Raw genomic sequence first — 18846 nt, 5'->3', positions numbered from 1 at the left:
ATAAGATATGGTCTTGTAATGTATCAAAGATCACAGTGATATATGTACATAACTGTCCAGCAGACCTTTCTGCATTTTCTACTTGATTCTGTATGCGTTCCTCTTCTGTATACACATGGGAACAAATACAGTGAATTGGCTGCCATATGTGCATACACATGCACGCACACATAGACACACTAATTCTCACTCCATTTGTGCAGTCCTGTAATTGAACTGATATTCAAAATCAGTTCAATGTAAATGAATTCCTATAGTGTGTATTTGTTCAATCAGACAAATACATCAGCTTAAATGGCTGCTTTTATATTTATCCGTTTGTGCTATGAATTATGCATATGCACATATTAGTAAGCTCTCTGTCTTTCCCTTCTATTAAGCTCTGGACTGCCCCCTTGGGAACTCATTATCTAGTGAGTTTCACAAGGGCTTGATGCAACTCTCCCAGAATTGTTATTGCATTGTACCTTCCCAGAAAGATTGTGATACTTTTCCCAGGCACCTACAGTTCAATTCACTGATGACTCTTTCATTGTCTAACAGCAGCAAGCATCTTTTCCTCTAAGACAAAATACTGAAATTGAGTTATCAGAAACACTATTGTTTTGCGGTTGTTGTTGTTGTTGTTTTTCCCCAGGGAGAGACAGAGACATTAAACTGGCACTGGGACGGGTACTGCTGGAACAGCTTCAGCATTTTCTTTCCTCCAGCAACGTGCTTCCACTTACTTTCCTGTCCTCAAAGCACGTTGCGGGTTTGCTCTTTCTTAACCAGCTTGGGACAGCAACTTCACCCGGCATCGGTGCTCAGCTATGTGGGAGACGAAAAGCTGCCAGAACACCGTTCTGGGGACATGCGCCTTGCCGACAGGCTGGGGCATGGTGAGAGCGCTTCCACAATCCCAACCCCATCCTCACCACCTCCGACGCCAACCCCATCCACAGCACGCCACCAGGAGACCCCCTTTCCAGGCCGGTAATCCTGAGGGCTGTGCCGCCTTCCTTCAATTTTTTATTATTTTTTTGCTGTTATTATTTGTATTTTCTTGCTGCCGTCAAGTGACTGGGGGCCGGGCTGGGTGGCCCCAGGAGGGGCGCCCCTCGCGGGGCCCCGTCGCCCCCTGCCGGTCGCCGCGGGACGAGCATCAGGAGCCCCCTCGGGGCCGGGGCAGTGGGGTACAAGGTGGGATTTGGGGAGGGAGAGCAGGTCCCTGCCCGGGGCGGCTGCTGCTTCAGGGGGTGGGGAAGCCCATTCTCGTGGTGTCTGGGCGGGGGGACAGCTCTCGGCGACTCAGTAGCCGGCGTGGGCTAGTAGTCCCGGGGGGGGCGAGGGCGGAGGGCAGGGGGCGGGCAGGGAGCCCTGCGTCAGCGTTGTGCAAACACCGCCGCCCCTATTTAAGGGGCCGTCGCCGAGTCGTCCCACAACTTCTTCTTGTCCCTGCCTGGGTGGGTTCTCGGTGCTCTGCCTCGCTCCGTCCTCGGGACAGGTAAGGGGCGGCACGCACGCGCACACCCACCCACCCACCCACCATCCCTAGGAAATGGGGGGAGAAGGTGGGACGGACACACAAACACACGGCATCCCTAGGAAATGGAGGGGCAGGGTGGAACATACGTGGGAGTCGGGGTAAAACGAGGTCCCCGCGGAAAAGGGTGCAGAGCAGCAGTGGTGTGTAAGTACCAAACCCTGCGTGGGTACAGGACCTATAATTGCTGCTCGCTGGAGAGGTGCTTTTTGTTCAGTGCCTGGGGATGCTGACCAGGGGTAGCTCATGGGTTGTGATTGTTTTCATGCCGGTATGTGGTGGGCAATCAAACTTCGTTTTCCCCTCCACTAAAATTAGGAGTATACTCGATATGCTGTTCAAAAATGTAAACTATCAAAAACCCCAATATAGATGTTTTCATGGATATTTATAAATGGAAATTACCCTCATAGTGTTAAGTACTAGGTACCTCGTTTCTCCTCTTAGCAGACTAACTTGGGTGTTTCAAAAATACAGTTTCAGCTTGTGTGATCAAATGATCTGGTAAAATGGCAGTCTTGTCTAATATCTGTTTCTTTAAGGAAGCAACAAAATTGTCTTACACTTGAATTGTCTGTTTTATATGAAAAAATATGGTTATATTGCATGTTATTTCTTACACAGCTTTTCCCACCGCAGCTGTTAGATCAAATGATTGGGGTGGTGTTAAATTTGTGTTTTGTTTTGTTTTGTTTTTCTACTGTGACAAGGTTTTGTTTCTTCTTTCCTTGTACAACGAGACAAAACCTCTTGAAAACTAAAGTTCAAACCAATTAAGGGTTAGAGAGTTTAGGCTCTTTGCAGAACTTGTCAAAATTAAGTATTTGTAATAGTGGATTTTAGTACAATGGGAAAGTACAAGAATGTTTGAATCCTGAGACTTTTTTTTTTTTTTAAAAAAAAAAAAAAAGCTAGGTATAGCTCCCTTGTGTTTTACCGAAACGCAGCTTTGAAAAAAGAAAAGCAAGTAATAACTGAGTGAGTCAGGGAGATAGAATACATACACTGGAAGGGATAAAACCAATTCACTGTGGTACCTTCCTCTTACCAATAGATATTTAACTATTCCTGTGCATTTTGTCCAACTTAAGACAGGTCCCACAGTTACCTGCAATTAAAAAAAGTTTTCTTGGAAACCAGCACCTCCAAAGAAATTTGGGGGTGAGGATAACACATGATGTAACAAGTCTGGTCATTCTAACAGCCTGTCATTCCTTTTTCCTCCAGCAATGTACAGTGGTATATGCATCTGCGTGTTCCTTGCTGTGCTCTCCGTGAGTTCTTTTGGACAGCAAACTGGGGGCTCACACAATGACAACTTTCTGGCTGCTGAGCTTGAGCAGAGCTTGACAGAACATCACCGACATGCCCGCGCCCCTTTGTCTACTGGCCCCCTGAAATCTGCGCCACAGCTGGATGGAAGCCTTGACCAAAGGGCTAGCATTGGAGCTTTGTTGGCCAAGTACCTTCAGCAGGCCAGAAAAGGTACTGGTTATGTGCTACTTCTGTATCCGTGGAGCTTCCTTCAAAGATACCTAGATGTTAACCCTGTCATCATCTAACATGAATTACTAAATTGCTATAGAAGATAGGAAGTAGATTTTTCCTGGTTATTCCAGAAGTAGAGACCATTCTTGTTCTCACCTACTGTAAAATTCCTCAAAAGAAAAAAAAATATACACACACACATACAATGTGTATAATGTATGTATATATATATAATTAGTACCATTTCCTATTAGATTTTCAGTCCCAGGTAGCCTTTGGACAGAATCTGGCAATTACTTAAAACCTCCATGGCACTGATTTTGTAACAAGGACGTGAGGTCCTTGTACAATGGTACATTATTGGAATTAAAGGATTTGAATTATTTTGAGATTCATTAGTCACTTGAGGAAACAATTGTATGTATTGTAATTGTATTGTATGTGAGCTAACAAGAGAAGGTGAAGCAGTTTCTGACATCTTACAGTGCATGTTTTACATAGGCAAAAACACATGCCATGTATATGTATACAGAACATGATAGATCAAAACCATTGCCCACTGCAACTCCTCATAAGAAAGAACTTTTGAACTCTCTCATCTCTGTACTGCTTTGTACCGGAATACAATAGCACCACGGGCAACCTAACTGCTGTGTCCTCCAAGAATGACTACAAACCCCAGGAAAAGCCACTATGCAACTTAAAGGGTTAAACATCTTGTTTACTTGCAATAGCTTCACTCCCATCTATCCCCTTGTACTGCAGGGAAGTAAGATACAGAAATAGAGCTTAAACTTGGGAAGCAGTAATTAGGATAACCTGTGCATATAGACACTGAGAATTTAACTCAGTTCCAGCCCCAGGCTGTATTTAGGATGAAATTCACTTTATTTATACAAGCAACGGTTTTCTTTTCCCTTGTCTCTCCATACAAGCCTTTGTAGATAATTTACTCCTCTCTTCCTGATAGCCTCACTGCTGACCTCTGTTATAGGCAGAATCCCATTCTTATTTTTGGTGGTGGTTTACAATTAAGAGATGTCACATGCATTTTATGCATTACATAGGCTGCCATACGCATTCATCCATGTACCTAAGAGGGCCAAATCAGAAACAACAGAAAAATAACCACTTCTAATATATTCTGAGAGACTTCATCTCATGTTACCAATTTTCACAATATCTATTAAAGAAATTAATTTTAGCATTTCACATGATCTAGTGGAAAGACAATTCAGATACAAAACTCTGTGCTACAGTTAAAGCTGCTACTGAATAAGAATCTTGCAGCAGGAGTCAGCACAGCAGAACCCTCCTTACATTTCTCCTGTATAGTCCTTGGCACCTTCCTGCAAGGAAACTGAACTTCTCATTCTAGTTTATGTAGCCATTATATTCTCTTAAATATTTGGCTGACATTTCCAAATAGCTCAACCACATGAAGTGTATGGTGAGGGGTGGACGCCTTCCTAGTACAGAAGAGAGAAGATTCACAGGGACAAAGCAGAAGAAAAATACGAAAAAACTTATAACAATGCATACAGTTGCCAATCAACTGCTTTCCCATCAACACATTATGTTATGTTCTCGTTTAACATAAAGGTTCAGGTCAACACTTCAGAAATCTCTGAAGAACACTCACATCTCCTGCACTAATCACTTTTAACCTGTACAAGCCATAACGCTCACTAGAAAATTCCATCCTGGGGAAAAGGGAGTCTGCATTTGCTGGGGTTAGCTATTACCAGTGACAGCATCTGTCCTTGTGATTAATAGGCTAATTTGGGTCAATATTTCCAGTTAAAACAGGGAGAGTTAAACTCTCCCACGAGGCTGCGGCTAGATAGCAGCCCTGTAGTCAAACTGCTACAATTTTGAAGCTGTTTGCTGTATGTTGATTCTACAGTATCCATGGGACATCTCTGGTGATTTAAGGAAAAGTAAGTAAGGTACTCTTAAGGAATTCGTTTGACTGTTTGTGACCCCTAGCTTTCAATTCACTTCATGTGCAGGCTTTCAGCATGAATTCAGCGCTGTGTAGCTGAGACAGGTGCATCGCTGATCTGTCCTCTGCAGAGCCCTTTTCAGGCCAGACCATAATGTCACCAGGGGAGTGCTTACAACCTGCAGGTCACTGCAGGCTCAGACATCTCTTAAATAGCAGTTTCTGAGTGATGGTCCTGCACTGTCCTAGCCCTGTCTGGTGCCAAGAAGCCATTCTCATCAACTTTGTGTTCTGAATGATGCTTGTGAATATAATGGGTTTTGAGGCTTTAAGGGTAGACAAACATACTTTCATAGAATTGTTTTGTCATTTTGTTTTAGGTAAATGTCTTTAGCATGTTTGTTTTCTTTTTGTGGTCCATTTACCTCTCCTATCCCTCTACTAGTAACAAAAACTTTGCATTTCTTTGATGCCCTGAACAAGGGTGATAGAAAGGCTATGGCAAGATCAAAGATCAGCATCCCACCCTGCTGTGAAAAGAGTTATGAGAACTTTATAAAGGCAGTATATAAAGTATCACTGAAATAGTAATAAGCCCTGTGTAATTTCAGCATTAAACACCTCTAGCTGTGAATTCCAGGCACAACGTCCTGAATTTCAGGACTATTCCCACTTCTTTACAAAACCTGGAATTCATAAATCTACAACTCTTGTTACTTAATTTGCACTGTAGGAGTTCCTATACTTACATATATGGCTCTTCAAGTAGTATAGGACTATAGGGAGGTCCTGGACTTTCCTTCTCTAGTGAAATAGAAATAAAATTTCCTATTCCTTTGCAGCAGCCAGGAGCAGAAAGAGATGAAAATAATCCGTATAATTAAAAAAAAAAAAAAAAGTCAGAACATTACCCATAACATTCTGTGATATTTTCCCCAGTGATATAACAGCAGTGTTACGTGATCTGTATAAAGTCAAGCAGTTTCAATTATTTTATGCAGACATCTGCTAACAAATACAAAACACTCAGAAATGGATGAAAGTATGTCTACTTACTCTCTTCACTCCCACACTTTTTCATTAGGTCCCACTGGAAGGCTCTCAGTTATGGGAAACAGGGTACAGAGTATCGATCCTACGCACAGGATAAATGACAGAGACTACATGGGCTGGATGGATTTTGGACGCCGTAGTGCTGAAGAATATGAGTACTCCTCCTAAAGAACAGCAGACTATAGCAACAAGAAAAAAAAAATCACACTCCTATGTCTGTACAGAAAGAAAAAATAATTTGTTGTCCTCTTTAAATTAGTGTTTTAAATTATATCATGTATTTGATGTAAATTTGTCTGTAAGATTATACAATGCAATATATACATATGCAGAATTTTCCAGAAAATGTTTTCTTTCTTTTGTGGTTTCTCATACACCAATATTATATTAAAATGATTTCACTTATTCCGTCTTGTCCTTTCACCACATGTTGCTGGGTGTCTTACTATAGAGGCAGGAAAATACCTTCATTCATTCATTGTACATATTCCGTGTGTTAAGTAGGATGAACCACTTTATAGAAAAATCTTGTCACAGTAGTGGTGAGCTCTCTGAGGAGAACCTGTCCAAAACCAAACACAACAGCACAATGCTGCCGGAAAAGGCCAGCTGTCTTCATGGTAACCCCATCTGTAAAGGACTGAGTTATATACCCAACCTATGTGTTTGTGGCAAACAGTCAACAGTGCTAAAAACTGGAAGAGGAATGACACCAAAATGCTTCACCTTCTTGGCTTATTTATTTTATGTTGTGAACTAAATGTGAAAGTTCTGCTGATGGCTGCGAATCATGGAATAAACAGACCGTTCCCTGCTGTGTGGTGAGCTAAGCCTTCATTTGGGGATGGCAAGGAGAGCTGTGCAAAGGGAGCAGTGGAGGCTTCTGAGGGAAGGGTGAGGCACTGGAGACAGCAAATCACCATGTTAAAGAGAAATGGGGTGATCCCAGTTACTGAACCCAGAGGCAGCCTGCAGGCTGCAAAAGGTGTTTCAGGTGTGTGCACCTCCACCCCAAGTAACACCTCCAGCAGCTACCAGCTCTGCTGCAGCAGCAGCAGGTTCGCACAGCCCAGGAATTCCCGTCGCTGCAAAAGGAGGGGGCTTTGAACGGCATAATGCAGAATTTCCACCAAGTGCATGCATTAATTATAACATGAGTGCATGTTTTACATTCTGAACATCAGGTGTTTGCCAAAGGAAGAAGGCAGGAAAACACCTCAGTAGCGTGTTCTGTAGCAGCTAATAGACACTACAGAAAACATTTATACTAAAATAAAACTCTACCAAAATAAAACTCTACAAAGGTTGGGGGAAACAAGCAGTTATGCCAACTACTGAACACAGCAAAAATAAAAACATTTTTGAGGAGCTGTTCCTAACAGAAGCCGAGAGACTAGACACTATCGTAGAAATGTGCAATGCAAAAGAGACTTCAACAAGTGGTAACAGACTTTTCTTTCTCAGTAACCCCAAATCTCCCATTCTGTGGATCTCAACTTGAGAAAATGAAAGTACCATACAAACTTTTCTTCCCCTCAGGGCCCCTTTAGACAAACTCCTTCCAGTCTGCCTTTTCTCCTTACTTCCTTTCCAAACGTAATGAGCCTCTAAATACCTTAATTTTCTCCTCAGTGTTGATCATTGTCCATGGGAAAACTGTCCAAAGTACCATTTTTTTCCTCAAAATTTTACAAAAGATTAAAAGCAGTTAATCGACTATTGCTTAAAATGAGGAAAATACAAATTAATCTAAAAATGAGTAGATTGAAGCATTTCCCACTGAAGTGCTGTTTCTTTATAAGTAACATTTACTTTGCCTCTCCTCTCCTCTCCTCTCCTCTCCTCTCCTCTCCTCTCCTCTCCTCTCCTCTCCTCTCCTCTCCTCTCCTCTCCTCTCCTCTCCTCTCCTCTCCTCTCCTCTCCTCTCCTCTCCTCTCCTCTCCTCTCCTCTCCTCTCCTCTCCTCTCCTCTCCTCTCCTCTCCTCTCCTCTCCTCTCCTCTCCTCTCCTCTCCTCTCCTCTCCTCTCCTCTCCTCTCCTCTCCTCTCCTCTCCTCTCCTCTCCTCTCCTCTCCTCTCCTCAAGTCTACATGACTCTTGGGTGTAACTTCTTACAAATTATAAAAGATTCTCAAGAATGACAAAAAGATTCTCAAGATGAGATTCTTGATGCTGTACCAGTGCTGCTCAGCAGTAGACAAAGCATTGGTGTGATCTCAGTGCTATTCTAGCTACAAGTGCAGAGCACAGTACTCTATGGGCCACCGCAAGGAAAGTTAATTCCATCCCAGCCAGATCTAGTACACTTAACTATCATTGTTAACAGCTAAAATGTGTATATAAAGACAGTTATGGTGTTTGCACAAAGCTTATGAAATTACTACAATATTAAATGATAAAAGATGACAGTGCATCATATTACTCACATTGCTAAGTAAATCAGAGCCAAGGAGAGAGATAAAGTCTAGCATGTTTCCTGGTACCATTTTCACCTGTACCAACCTGCACTCTCCTGCATAATGCCAGAATACAGTTCAAGAGATAGCATGTACCAACAACCACCCCAGATAAAACTCCATTATGTTTGTTCCCCTTCTCCACTACATAGCCATCAACAGGCCTTCGTGACACCATACAGTCTTAAAAGACATACCTAATTTTTGTTCTAATTTTTGTTCTATTTTATGAAATCCCCACTCTAATATAGTCTGAGAGATGTATTGCAGTCAGTATAGATTTAGGAAAAAAAAAGTTAAAGAAAATTGAAGTTTTGTCTCAGAGCTGCCAGGGCATCATATGGTTCTTGGATATGAACAGCTTGCCACTAGAAGCAGAAAGCAACCTCTGGCCCTAAATCATTTGGCAATACAAACACAACCAAAGAAAATTAGCAGGTGTCCACAGTTATAAGCATCCATGAAAACAATGCCCTGTTCAGAAAAGTTCACAGAAAATCTACTCCATATACAACAAAACACAGAAAACTACCCAATACCTTATAACAAATGTAAGATAAATACAAAAATAAATTGTAATTGAATTCACAGATAAATATCAAAGTGAGAATTACAATATTCCACAGGACAGGGTTGGCAAGTTTGAGACAATGTACTTCCCCTTTACTTATGATTTATATTACATTACGATCCTGGATAATCCTAGTACGTTAGTACATTCCAAGTTCCAGAGAGGCTAAAACAGCTGCTCATCTTGCCAGTATGCCCATTTTATTCATTAGAAGACAGATATACCTATTTTACAGGTAAAAAATGGACCAAGGAGAAATCTGTTTAAATGTTCCAGGCCCTTTTTATCCATTAGTTCTGCTGTCTGGGGATTGTTATTGTCATCTTAGACTCTTCTTGATGCTGTTTAATTTCTTATGCATTGGATGCTAATGACTTCTTTGGACATTAGATTTTTCTAAGGTATAAACATTACCATTACTGTAATAAGTTGAAATTTATTCTATGAGTCATCCTGCTGAAGTCATTTATTTCATAAGCAAAAAGAAATCATTCTGGACCTACTAGTAAAAAGTGTTAGATTGGTAGATTTGTCAGATTGAAACTGAAAGCAACTGAAAGGCACCAGGGGTGATACACTCCAAATAGCAGTGGACTCTCTGCCCTGTCACTGTAAGGTGGAGTGGGAGGGGGAAGGGGTGGCTAAGAGATGGGGAGGAATTAAACAGGTCCATGCTTAGCATTGCAGGCAAGCTCTCTCTCTCCCTACCTCGCCTTTGCAGGTGCCCTAAAACAATAAGTTTGAGATTCTGGAACTCGAGGGATGGGTAAGTGAGGATGTGGTGAAAGGTCCACCCAGAAGGTTGTCTAGGGCAAAGCAGTTGACTCCACATATCAAGACTGCTTCCACTGTTATAAACGAAGTCTCAACTCAATCTGAATTTAGTAATATTTATAAAAGACAAGTAAACAGTGCTGGGTGCGTGGGGAGTCTATGCTCTACCAACACGCACACATGAACATCGAACCTTCTAAATATACAGTACATTGCTTTTACATACTAAACCCAAGTATGCCTATACATATGTACAATCAGAAAAGGCAACAAACAATCCTTTAAGTCTATTACTATCAATGTCCATGACCAGGGGAGCATAGTTGGCCTGGTTGAAATGCTCCCATATCTTCTATGACTTATAACAGTCTCCATTTTCCATTCCTTTTCTTGATTACAAACACCAGAGAATTCCAGGGCTAGTCGTGGGAACAATATGTCTTGCTTTAGGTTGTTAAGCAACTCAGTCTTCGGGCCTTATGTATCCCGTTCTTCCTGGATCGAAGAAAAGCATATCCATCTCCTTTTCAAGGCCAATGAGGCCTGGGTCAAGAGGCACGTCCAGGTCAGCAGGGGGCGGAACAGCAAAAGCCTTCGATGGCTGTAGCAGCAAAGGAGTCGATGGTGTAGCAGTCGGATCAGTAAAGGAGCCCGCAGCTCCCTCACTATCTGGCAAGCCACACGTTTCTGACTGTGGTCCCACATGGCTCTTTAAGGCCTCAGAGACTGCTCGCCAGGTGCCAAGCAATCCCACTGCAACCTTGTCATTTTTAGTTGCAGAGTCCCACACCTTGACCTCAGTTTGGTCCCATATTTCAGGAATAAGCTGTAAGGCTACCAGGACAGTCTTTGTTTCTAAGGACTTATGATTCCTCATAATGCGCAGCTGCTTACCAGTGAGGAGCAGTTGTGTGCACGGGTCCACTTCTCTCAGCTTGAGCTTCTTTCCAGCTCCGGTGTGCCTATTTCCAGTGACTTTCTGTACAAGCTTCTCTGAGCAGTTTGGTGAGTTTGGCCAAACCTATCTTCACAAGGCAATCAATGTGCCTGTTCCCATCCTGGTCCCTGTTCTGCTAGCCTGTCCCTATTCATTCCTTTTTCCTGCTTCTTTATTGATGACATAACTTCATTACATCGCGTTGCCTTTTTCATCTTGAGGGCAGGCTCCCCTCTTATACCCTTCTCCCCACAGCAGTCCTTTTCAAAAACAACTTCTCATTGTTCAAACGACTTCGCCCAGCAACAGCAAACACCCAGAAACTTCCATGCCTTAACGGCTGGAGAACAAGCAACCCTCCAACCCGAGACTGCATGGAGTCTCCTGAATCACCCTTCTTTGTTCCCTCTATAAACATTTTTACATTCCTGATGGCCTCTTCGTTATGAGTCTGATGTTTTCATCAACCATGGGGCTTGCCGACCCCCATGGCCACACTCCCACATCTCCTCCTTCTTTATTAATATCACCCATTTTCTCGACACTAATTATTATGCCATATATCACATTAGGGACATGGTTTAGTACGTGGCAGCGATGGGAGGGTGATGGTTGGACTAGGCAATCTTGGAGGTCTTTTGCAAGCTTTACGGTTCTGTGGGTCTGTGATTTAAAACTGACACCGAAACAGCAATTCCAGCCGCTACGGACCTTATGGCACCCAACCCACAGGCGGGCTCCGCGCACCCTCCCTGAGCCCCCCGCCCCCCTTGCGGCCGCCAAACCCCCTCAGAGCCCCGGGCCCCTCCCCTCAGCGCCTCGGGGACAGCGGGGCGGGCGGGCTGCGCATGCGCCTCCTCCGGCGGGCCACAACCCGCGTGGAGGCGGTGGGCGGGGCGGGAGAGGGCGGCCTTGCTGAAGGGGCGGGGCCATGAGGAGCCCCCGCCCAGTGCCGGGCCCCGCCCCGTGCCGGGCCCCGCCCCGTCAGTCCGGCGCCGGCCCGCGGCGGGGCCGCAAGTTGCCCGGGACGGCGGCGGGGGCGGCTCCGCGAGGCTCGGTTCGGCCCGGCCCGGCCCGGCCCGCGGGGAGAGGGGGACGGCCGTTGGCACGGAGCTCCCCCGCGGAGGGGACCGGGGGCTGCCGAGGCTGCCGGGGTCCGAGGGGATGCGAGCTGCGGGCCGGCCCCGCCGCGGCGTGGCGCGGGGGAGGTCGGGCCGGGCCCTGCGGCGCTGAGGAGCTGGAGCCCCGTCCCGTCCCGTCCCGTCCCGTCCCGTCGGCCCGGAGCCGCCCGGGATGGATCATTTCTGTCAGCAGGTGCAGCAGAAGGACGTGGGCCGCAGGCTGCAGGTCGGGCAGGAGCTGCTCGAGTACCTGCGCGACCCCGCGGCGTCCCCGGACGTGGAGCAGGACCCGCAGCGGCTCGACAAAGTGATCGACGAGCTGGCGGCGTGGGTCAACTCCAGCAACTTCAAGGTGCGGGGCGGGGAGGGGCCGGGGCGCTCCTTGGCCACACGGACAGGCCGGCGTCTGGCCCGGCCTCCTGCCCTTCCTCCCCCGGAGACTCGGGAATCTGGCCTGGCTTTGGCTAACACTTCTCGCTTTCTGTTCCTTTTATCGTTGCCTGAACATTGCAGCACATTCCCTCTTGGGGGACACCCCCCCAACTGTTTCCTTAGCCTGACATAGCATGGCTATAACATAGCTAGTAATTCTTTTTTTGCTACCCCTCCCATTCCCTTCCCGTGCTGGGCTCTCTGCGCTTGGTGTAATGTTTCCTGGGATTCCCAGGATTTCCTGCAGGCCCTAAAGAGTCTTTTTCACTGTGTTCGTATTTCTCTCTGTTTAATGACTGAATTGCTTCCTCGGGTTCCAGTTGTAAATTTAAAGTTTTTCTATCGCTTTTAGGTGGCTTTTCCGTAGACAAGAAGTTACACGGTATTTTTATAGGTACCCGATGATGACTCATGTTTGGCTTTTTTTCCTGGTGCGCTTTTGGCTGACATACAGGAAAACAGTATTTACGGTGGACACGTGGGGAAGTAATATTTGTCAAATTTTCTGCTGTTGGTCAGCCGATAACGATAGACAATGTAGCTTTATTACCAAGCGCGATCGCATTCGTCTTAGCGCTTTATTTTATTTTATTTTATTTTATTTTATTTTATTTTATTTTATTTTATTTTATTTTATTTTATTTTATTTTATTTTCCTGCTGTATGTAACTGTCGCTGGTCTGCACTCCCGTCATCTGGTGGCGGTGTTGATCTGTACTGCTGAGCTCAGGTCTGGCAGCAGGGCAAGAGCCGCCCTTCCTGCTGCGCGGAGTCCAGAGTTGCTGTCTTGTCTCCTAAGACAGTTGTCCTTAGGACCTCTGGACTTAGTGCATGGAGGTTATGCTTTTTTTTTTTTTTTTTCCTATTTCTGTAATCTCTGGAGGAAAACATAGGAACACCTTGCAAAGGCAGTGTGTTTGTGAAATACTTATTTTTACTCCTTAGGTTTGACAATGCTGTGTACTTGGCTGTGTTTGCACATAGCACTTCTAAGTTTGAGGCCTGAAAATGATCAGGCTCAGCTGTATTTGCATGTATCTCGCTTTTTTTTTTTTTTTTTTTTTTTTTTTTTGAGCAAATTTGTTCCTAAAGGTCAGGTTAGTTACAGTAGTTACAGGGAGTAATGTGGGTTGGATAAAGATGATTTACTTGCTTTTGAATTCTTAATCTGAGGATAGTTGTTGGCAGTTGATAAATGTCAAAGCTAGGCAAGTTATTTTAAAACATCCTTAGGTGTAAAGAGGAACTGTTTAGTCACTTCTCTCAGTAGGATAACATAAAAGTTGTTTCCTGCATTTTAAATAATGAAATTGGGAATTGAAAAGGAAATGTCAAGGTGTTGTGGTGGTCGTTTCTTTTTATCTTTGTAAAGCAAGTCATTCTGGTTGCTGTTGATGCAAGGTAATAGTGATGTTGGCTGTTAGGACTGCACAACAAAGAAGGAATGTACAGTAGGCCAGATAACCTCATATTTTGACTGAGGCTTGGGAAGGTTATTATAAAATCTTATAATTTATAATTGTAATTCTTATTATATAACAATTATAATTCTATAAGTAGATTTCTATAAATTACGATGATTATCATAATTCTTACTATATTCTTACAGTCTCCTTTTCTGTGTGTCACCTGTTGGTGGCTCTGTATACATATAAAACTGCATTTTAAAGCATATTGTACATGCAGTATTAATGGCAACAGCACGAGGTGTTGGATTTTTTGTTTGCAATCAGTTCCGGTGTCCCTATCTATGATGGTGTTGTTTGGCATCTGATGTTTCCAAATGAAAATAAGGAACATTCTGGAAAACATCTAAAATTCATATTTCATCTTAAACAAGCATGGATGTTACATGCAGTGGGACTTGATCTTCGTAGCTCCCTTCCAAGTGAAGTATCCTGTCCGATGTTTAACTGCTAGGTCTTAGTTTGTTGGTAAGCTCAGGGCCTGAATGATGACAGAAGATAATGAGTGTCACAGGCTTGTATGTATTCTCGAGACAAGTATTTCAGTAGACTTTGTTTTTAATTATGGTATTTCTGTTGATTTGTTGGATGCCTTTTTGTCTGATGAGGAATAAGTATTCCTAGAAAATCCTACTTACCATCTTTCTTCCTATGTTGTCTTGGAGGTCTTCAAAGTCCTGAAGTAATTAATCCCTCCCAGTTTGCATGGCAGTTTAATTGGGTGATGGTTATGGCTGGCAATTCGCTTATTTGTCAGAACTGCTGAGCTAGATGAACTGGAGTTACAAGCAGGGGATATTTAGAGAAAGTTACAAGAGGGTGCATTATTTTCTTGGAGGTGACAGGTATGGATAATGAGGCAGTAACTAACATAACTTGCCCTGGACGGGCTATATTTTTTCCCACTCCACCGAGTGGGAAACTTCAGTTCTTCTACATGAAGTGCTCCATCTGAACATCCTGAAAAAGAAGAGAGATCTGGCAGCTCTTGGTTCTTCTCTGTGCAATGTCTGAGAAGACACGACATCCTATGAGAGTTTCTGCCTCAAGTAACCACAAGGAGAGGAACTGGAGGAAATAGGAACAGAAGGGCTGATTTGGCAGACTTGGTAACGAATGAAAAGAGATGAGGGGTTCAGTAAGCAAGTGTGGACTTGTTATCGGCAGGGTTGAATTAAGAGGTCGAAATCTTTTTGCTACAAGTGCTTTTGCTTTTTGGAAGTTTGCAGCTATTCATAGCAGTTTACTAAGCAAAACTCAAACGGTAGTTCCAAACTATAAAAGCTGATCAGGAAAATGTCTGCGTTCATCTTTCTCATTGGAGAGGAAAGCAGTTACCAGTTGGAGCTGCTGACAAATCAGTAAGGTGGGATTAAGAACATGCATTGATCCAGCTATGAATGGCATGGAGTGAACGTTTGTTGCAGAACACTGCAAGCCTCCTAGAGAGGGAGATGAGCTGTCATCCCACGCTGTCTGTAAGGGGTGTCCTGGGGACTTGAGTTGGGGTGTCCACTGTGCAACCAGCGATGTAGCAGCTTCCAAAGATGCTCGGAAACTTGTCAATACCAGGGAATACCCAGAAGAGGTGCACAATTAAACCTTTTCATTTCGGACCTCATTACAATCACAAAGTTGCCCACTGAACTGGAAATTGTTTGCCTAGCATCCTGGTGCTATGATTTGTTTTAATATACAGTGGCTGTGACTTTGATTTGTTGTTGCAACCTAAAAGTTTTTCATGATTTTGTGTTTTTTAAGTGGCCGTTTTCCCAACGCTGCAAACAATAGTGGGGAAAAAATGAAGGGGAATGAATTAATGAATTCTGATTTTATTTATTTATTTATTTATTTATTTATTTATTTATTTATTTTAAAGAGAAGTTGGATGCAGAGTATTGAGAGTTGGCTGATGGCATTACTTCACTGGTATTCATTTTCCTCAGACTTAGAAATACCTGTCAGACTCAGAAAACTGGAGCAGTGATAATATTTGTGATAATACTTCTGGGTATCTTGAAGCAGTGAACTGATGACTTCTGGAGTGTCCCATCCTTTTATTACTGACATATATAATCACTGGCTTTATGGGACTAACCTGGATGTTCTTCTTGATGAATATATGAGAATAAAACATCACTGGTCTTGTGTCAGAGCAGTAGATTTTTTTTTCCATGTGTTTTTTTGCAAAGCAGGTTTCAGTAATGAAGGAGAAATTGGAATGGCAATTAAGCAAAAAGGCTATGTAACAGCTAGAACCACCAGTGAATGAGGTGGGAGCTGAAGTTGAAAGGCATTTGAACAAAAAGGAGTGAGCAGCAGTGACGCAGAGTGGAGACAGACAGAGGACCAGGTCAGAATATGAGAAAAAATGTCTCAGGGTGCAGAAATGAATGCCACACGGGAGTCACTGCCACGTGCCTGAACCACACACATTTCAACCACACATGGAAAACGTCTCTTACCACCACACGTGTGGACAAGGCTATTGCCCCTGGACGCCTGAACGTGTTCAGGCCTCATCCCTGAGCACATGTGTAGCCACCATACACCTGAACGTGCATGTAGCTGCCACATGCCTGAACAGGCGTCAACATGGGGGTAGCTGCCACACATATGAACATGGGTGTAGCCACCACATGTGTGAACACGTTACTGCAACAGGCTTCCACAGACATGAATGCTTGTGTTACTGCCAGAGGCGGAATCATGTGTTGCTGACGCATCCATGAACAGGCACGTGGCCGTCACACAGCAGAACACATGAGAACATTAGTGTTCCCAATACACACCTCAACACATGTAAACATGTCTTGCCACTGAATGGTTCCACATGTGTGAACACGTGTTTCCACCATGTGCCTGGACATGCGTGAGCATGTGTTGCCACTTCAGAAGTGAACAGGCATGTTGTAGCCACACACCTCCATATGCGTGACCATGTGTTGCTTCCATAGGCTGAATGTGTGAACATGAGTGAGCATGTGTGTTGTTGCCAACCCCCTGAAAACATGTGAAATTGTGTATTGTCACAACACAGGTGTTCAGAGGTGTCCATGCCTGGTGCGTTTTCTCCAAACACCTGAAAACATGTGAAAATGCATCTTGTTGCAACACATGTGAACACGTGCGTTGTCATCAAAGCCCTGAAATCATAAACAGGTGTTGTAACCAAATGCCTGAGAACACATCTATTCACGTTTTGTCACAACACACCTGAAAACATGTTTTTTCACAACATGCCTGAACACACATGAGCATGTGTTGTCACCATATGCCAGAAAATATGTGATAATGCATTTTGTCACAACACACATGAACATTTTCATGAAATAAATAATAATGAAAAAATATTTATTTTATGTGTTAGCTTTATCTCCACTCAGATTAACTTTATTGCTTTTCCAGCAGACGCTGAAGTGCTGTTCCCACTGCTGCCCTTGTGTGTTGGAGGACAGATGCAACATGTGAAATACCTCTGATAAACCTCGGAGAACTCATGAATGTGCATTTATGTTTTCATGCGTGAAAGGAGTGCCCTCAAACTATAAAGTAATCTTGCTTTCAGCATTTCTCAGTTCTAGAGTCCTCAGCTTGGTAAACTAAATAATATCCTGTTAGCATGGATTTGCATTTGAGCATGTAATGAAATGCCACCAAATGCTGATACCACTGGTTATTACATGTTGCTCAGATGAGATTTATCAATTAAACGGATACAGTTTTTCTTCTCCACATGGAAAGAGACTTAAGATTCAGATGCATTTCATATACTGGAGTTATTAACCCCTGCTATTCCTGCTCCATACTCTGCTGCCACTACTGCTCCTTTCCCTGGTAATGGCAGAGATCTCTGTAGACATAGTGTAAAGAGTATGTAGAAATAATGAATTATAAGCTCATGAGTACTTGTTTCTGCTGTGCAGCTGAGACTGAAAAAAATAGAAGTTATTCATATTATTTCACGTGATTACTCAGGCCATTCAAACTTAACCAGTCTGGCTAGCATTTTGAATACAGACTATTCCTAGTAACATGGCTGCAAAGGATACACAGCTCAGGGATTCATGTTAAAAAAATTTTAGGGAAATCATTCTGAAAGGAGAACTTGCTTAAATAGATCATCTTTCAGCTGGTCACAGACAAAGCTACAAACAGTAGGAGAACATGCTTGTGGTGTGCAGTCCGTGGAATTGTAGCAGTTATTAGGTCAAGTCTAAGCAAGTGCATGAGATTTTGATTTCCTCCTCCTGCTGTTGTCCCTTTTGAGTTACTTGCACAAAAGCACCAACCAAATCAGATTTCACACAAAGGGATTCTTATCAGCACCTTCCATGTTACACAGGCAGATGAAAGAGAAGATATTTCTGATAACATATAAAGTTATTCTATTTCTAGGTCGTTCAACAGATTCACCACCGCACAGGGAAGGAAATCAGCTCTTTCAACTCTGCCCCTGAGACAAATCCCCAGGAGACAAATCATTCGCTTTGTTTACAGTGAGTCTTTGCTCTCTGCTTTTGACTTCATACACAACTTGACACAAGTTTGCCAGGCAAATGCTATTCTTTTTATCTTGCTTTAATGTTCTCAGGGATTTTTCTTTTTTTTTTTTGTTAGCTGGCTTTGTTTTGGATTGGCATTTTGTGGACTCTCACAGTCAAGACCTCTGAGATAGTTCTAAAGCCCAGCATTACTTGCTGCTCTCCCGAGTTCAGTGATACAGGGGCAAATAGGAGTTTGGAGGTGTGAGGCTCAGAAACAAAACAAAACAAACAAACAAACAAAAACAATAACAATCCAATTTTCGTATCAAAATGACAGAAATACACTAGGTTATGCTCCCAGGAATGTCCTTGGGTGATGCACTGAATGCTGGAATCCAGTGGTTTGCTCCCAGGTTTTTAAGGTGCTTTCCTGAGAGGGGCCTGGAAGCCCTATGTATTGCTGCCCATACCTCATGTGCTGTGCAGCCACCTCAGCTCCCCTGGGGTAGCCTTCAATGTGAGACTGCCTCACGAACACCTCAAAGCTCTGTCATGCTGCGTCTGTGCTTTGTTTATGACAGCCCCCATCTTGT

The 18846-nt window shown here is 43.5% G+C and overlaps 2 protein-coding genes across 16 annotated transcripts in view; both read left to right on the top strand.

The window, feature by feature from the left end:
* Positions 1–797: 797 nt before the first annotated feature.
* Positions 798–6825, top strand: CCK (cholecystokinin). Of its 2 annotated transcripts, none has more exons than XM_068670538.1 (3): positions 798–975; positions 2753–3010; positions 6043–6825. In XM_068670538.1, exons 1-3 carry the CDS (start codon positions 813–815, stop codon positions 6177–6179), a joined length of 558 nt encoding a protein of 185 aa, XP_068526639.1. In that variant the 5' UTR covers positions 798–812; the 3' UTR covers positions 6180–6825. The 2 variants fall into 2 exon arrangements, with proteins under 2 accessions (XP_068526639.1, XP_068526640.1); XM_068670539.1 differs by lacking the exon at positions 798–975 and adding an exon at positions 1548–1672.
* A 4513-nt stretch (positions 6826–11338) lies between these two features.
* Positions 11339–18846, top strand: part of LOC137850495 (CLIP-associating protein 1-like) — a 182595-nt gene continuing 175087 nt past the window's right edge. For 3 of the 14 annotated variants that reach the window (XR_011092561.1, XR_011092560.1, XR_011092554.1), the window contains exons 1-4: positions 11672–12220; positions 15962–16119; positions 17178–17318; positions 18165–18265. Coding sequence is in view for 3 of the 14 variants with exons in the window: in XM_068670535.1 (XP_068526636.1) it covers positions 12041–12220; positions 18165–18265 (281 nt within the window). In the remaining 11 variants the exon portion in view is untranslated. Of the gene's footprint in view, positions 12221–15961; positions 16120–17174; positions 17319–18164; positions 18266–18846 lie in introns of all 14 variants that reach the window. The other 11 variants (XR_011092558.1, XR_011092562.1, XR_011092563.1 and 8 more) reach the window with 11 other exon arrangements.

This window comes from Anas acuta, chromosome 2, assembly GCF_963932015.1.
Source record: "Anas acuta chromosome 2, bAnaAcu1.1, whole genome shotgun sequence".
NCBI lineage: Eukaryota > Metazoa > Chordata > Aves > Anseriformes > Anatidae > Anas > Anas acuta.
Note: the sequence above shows the minus strand (reverse complement) of the source record. Positions and strands in the feature narration are given on the sequence as shown.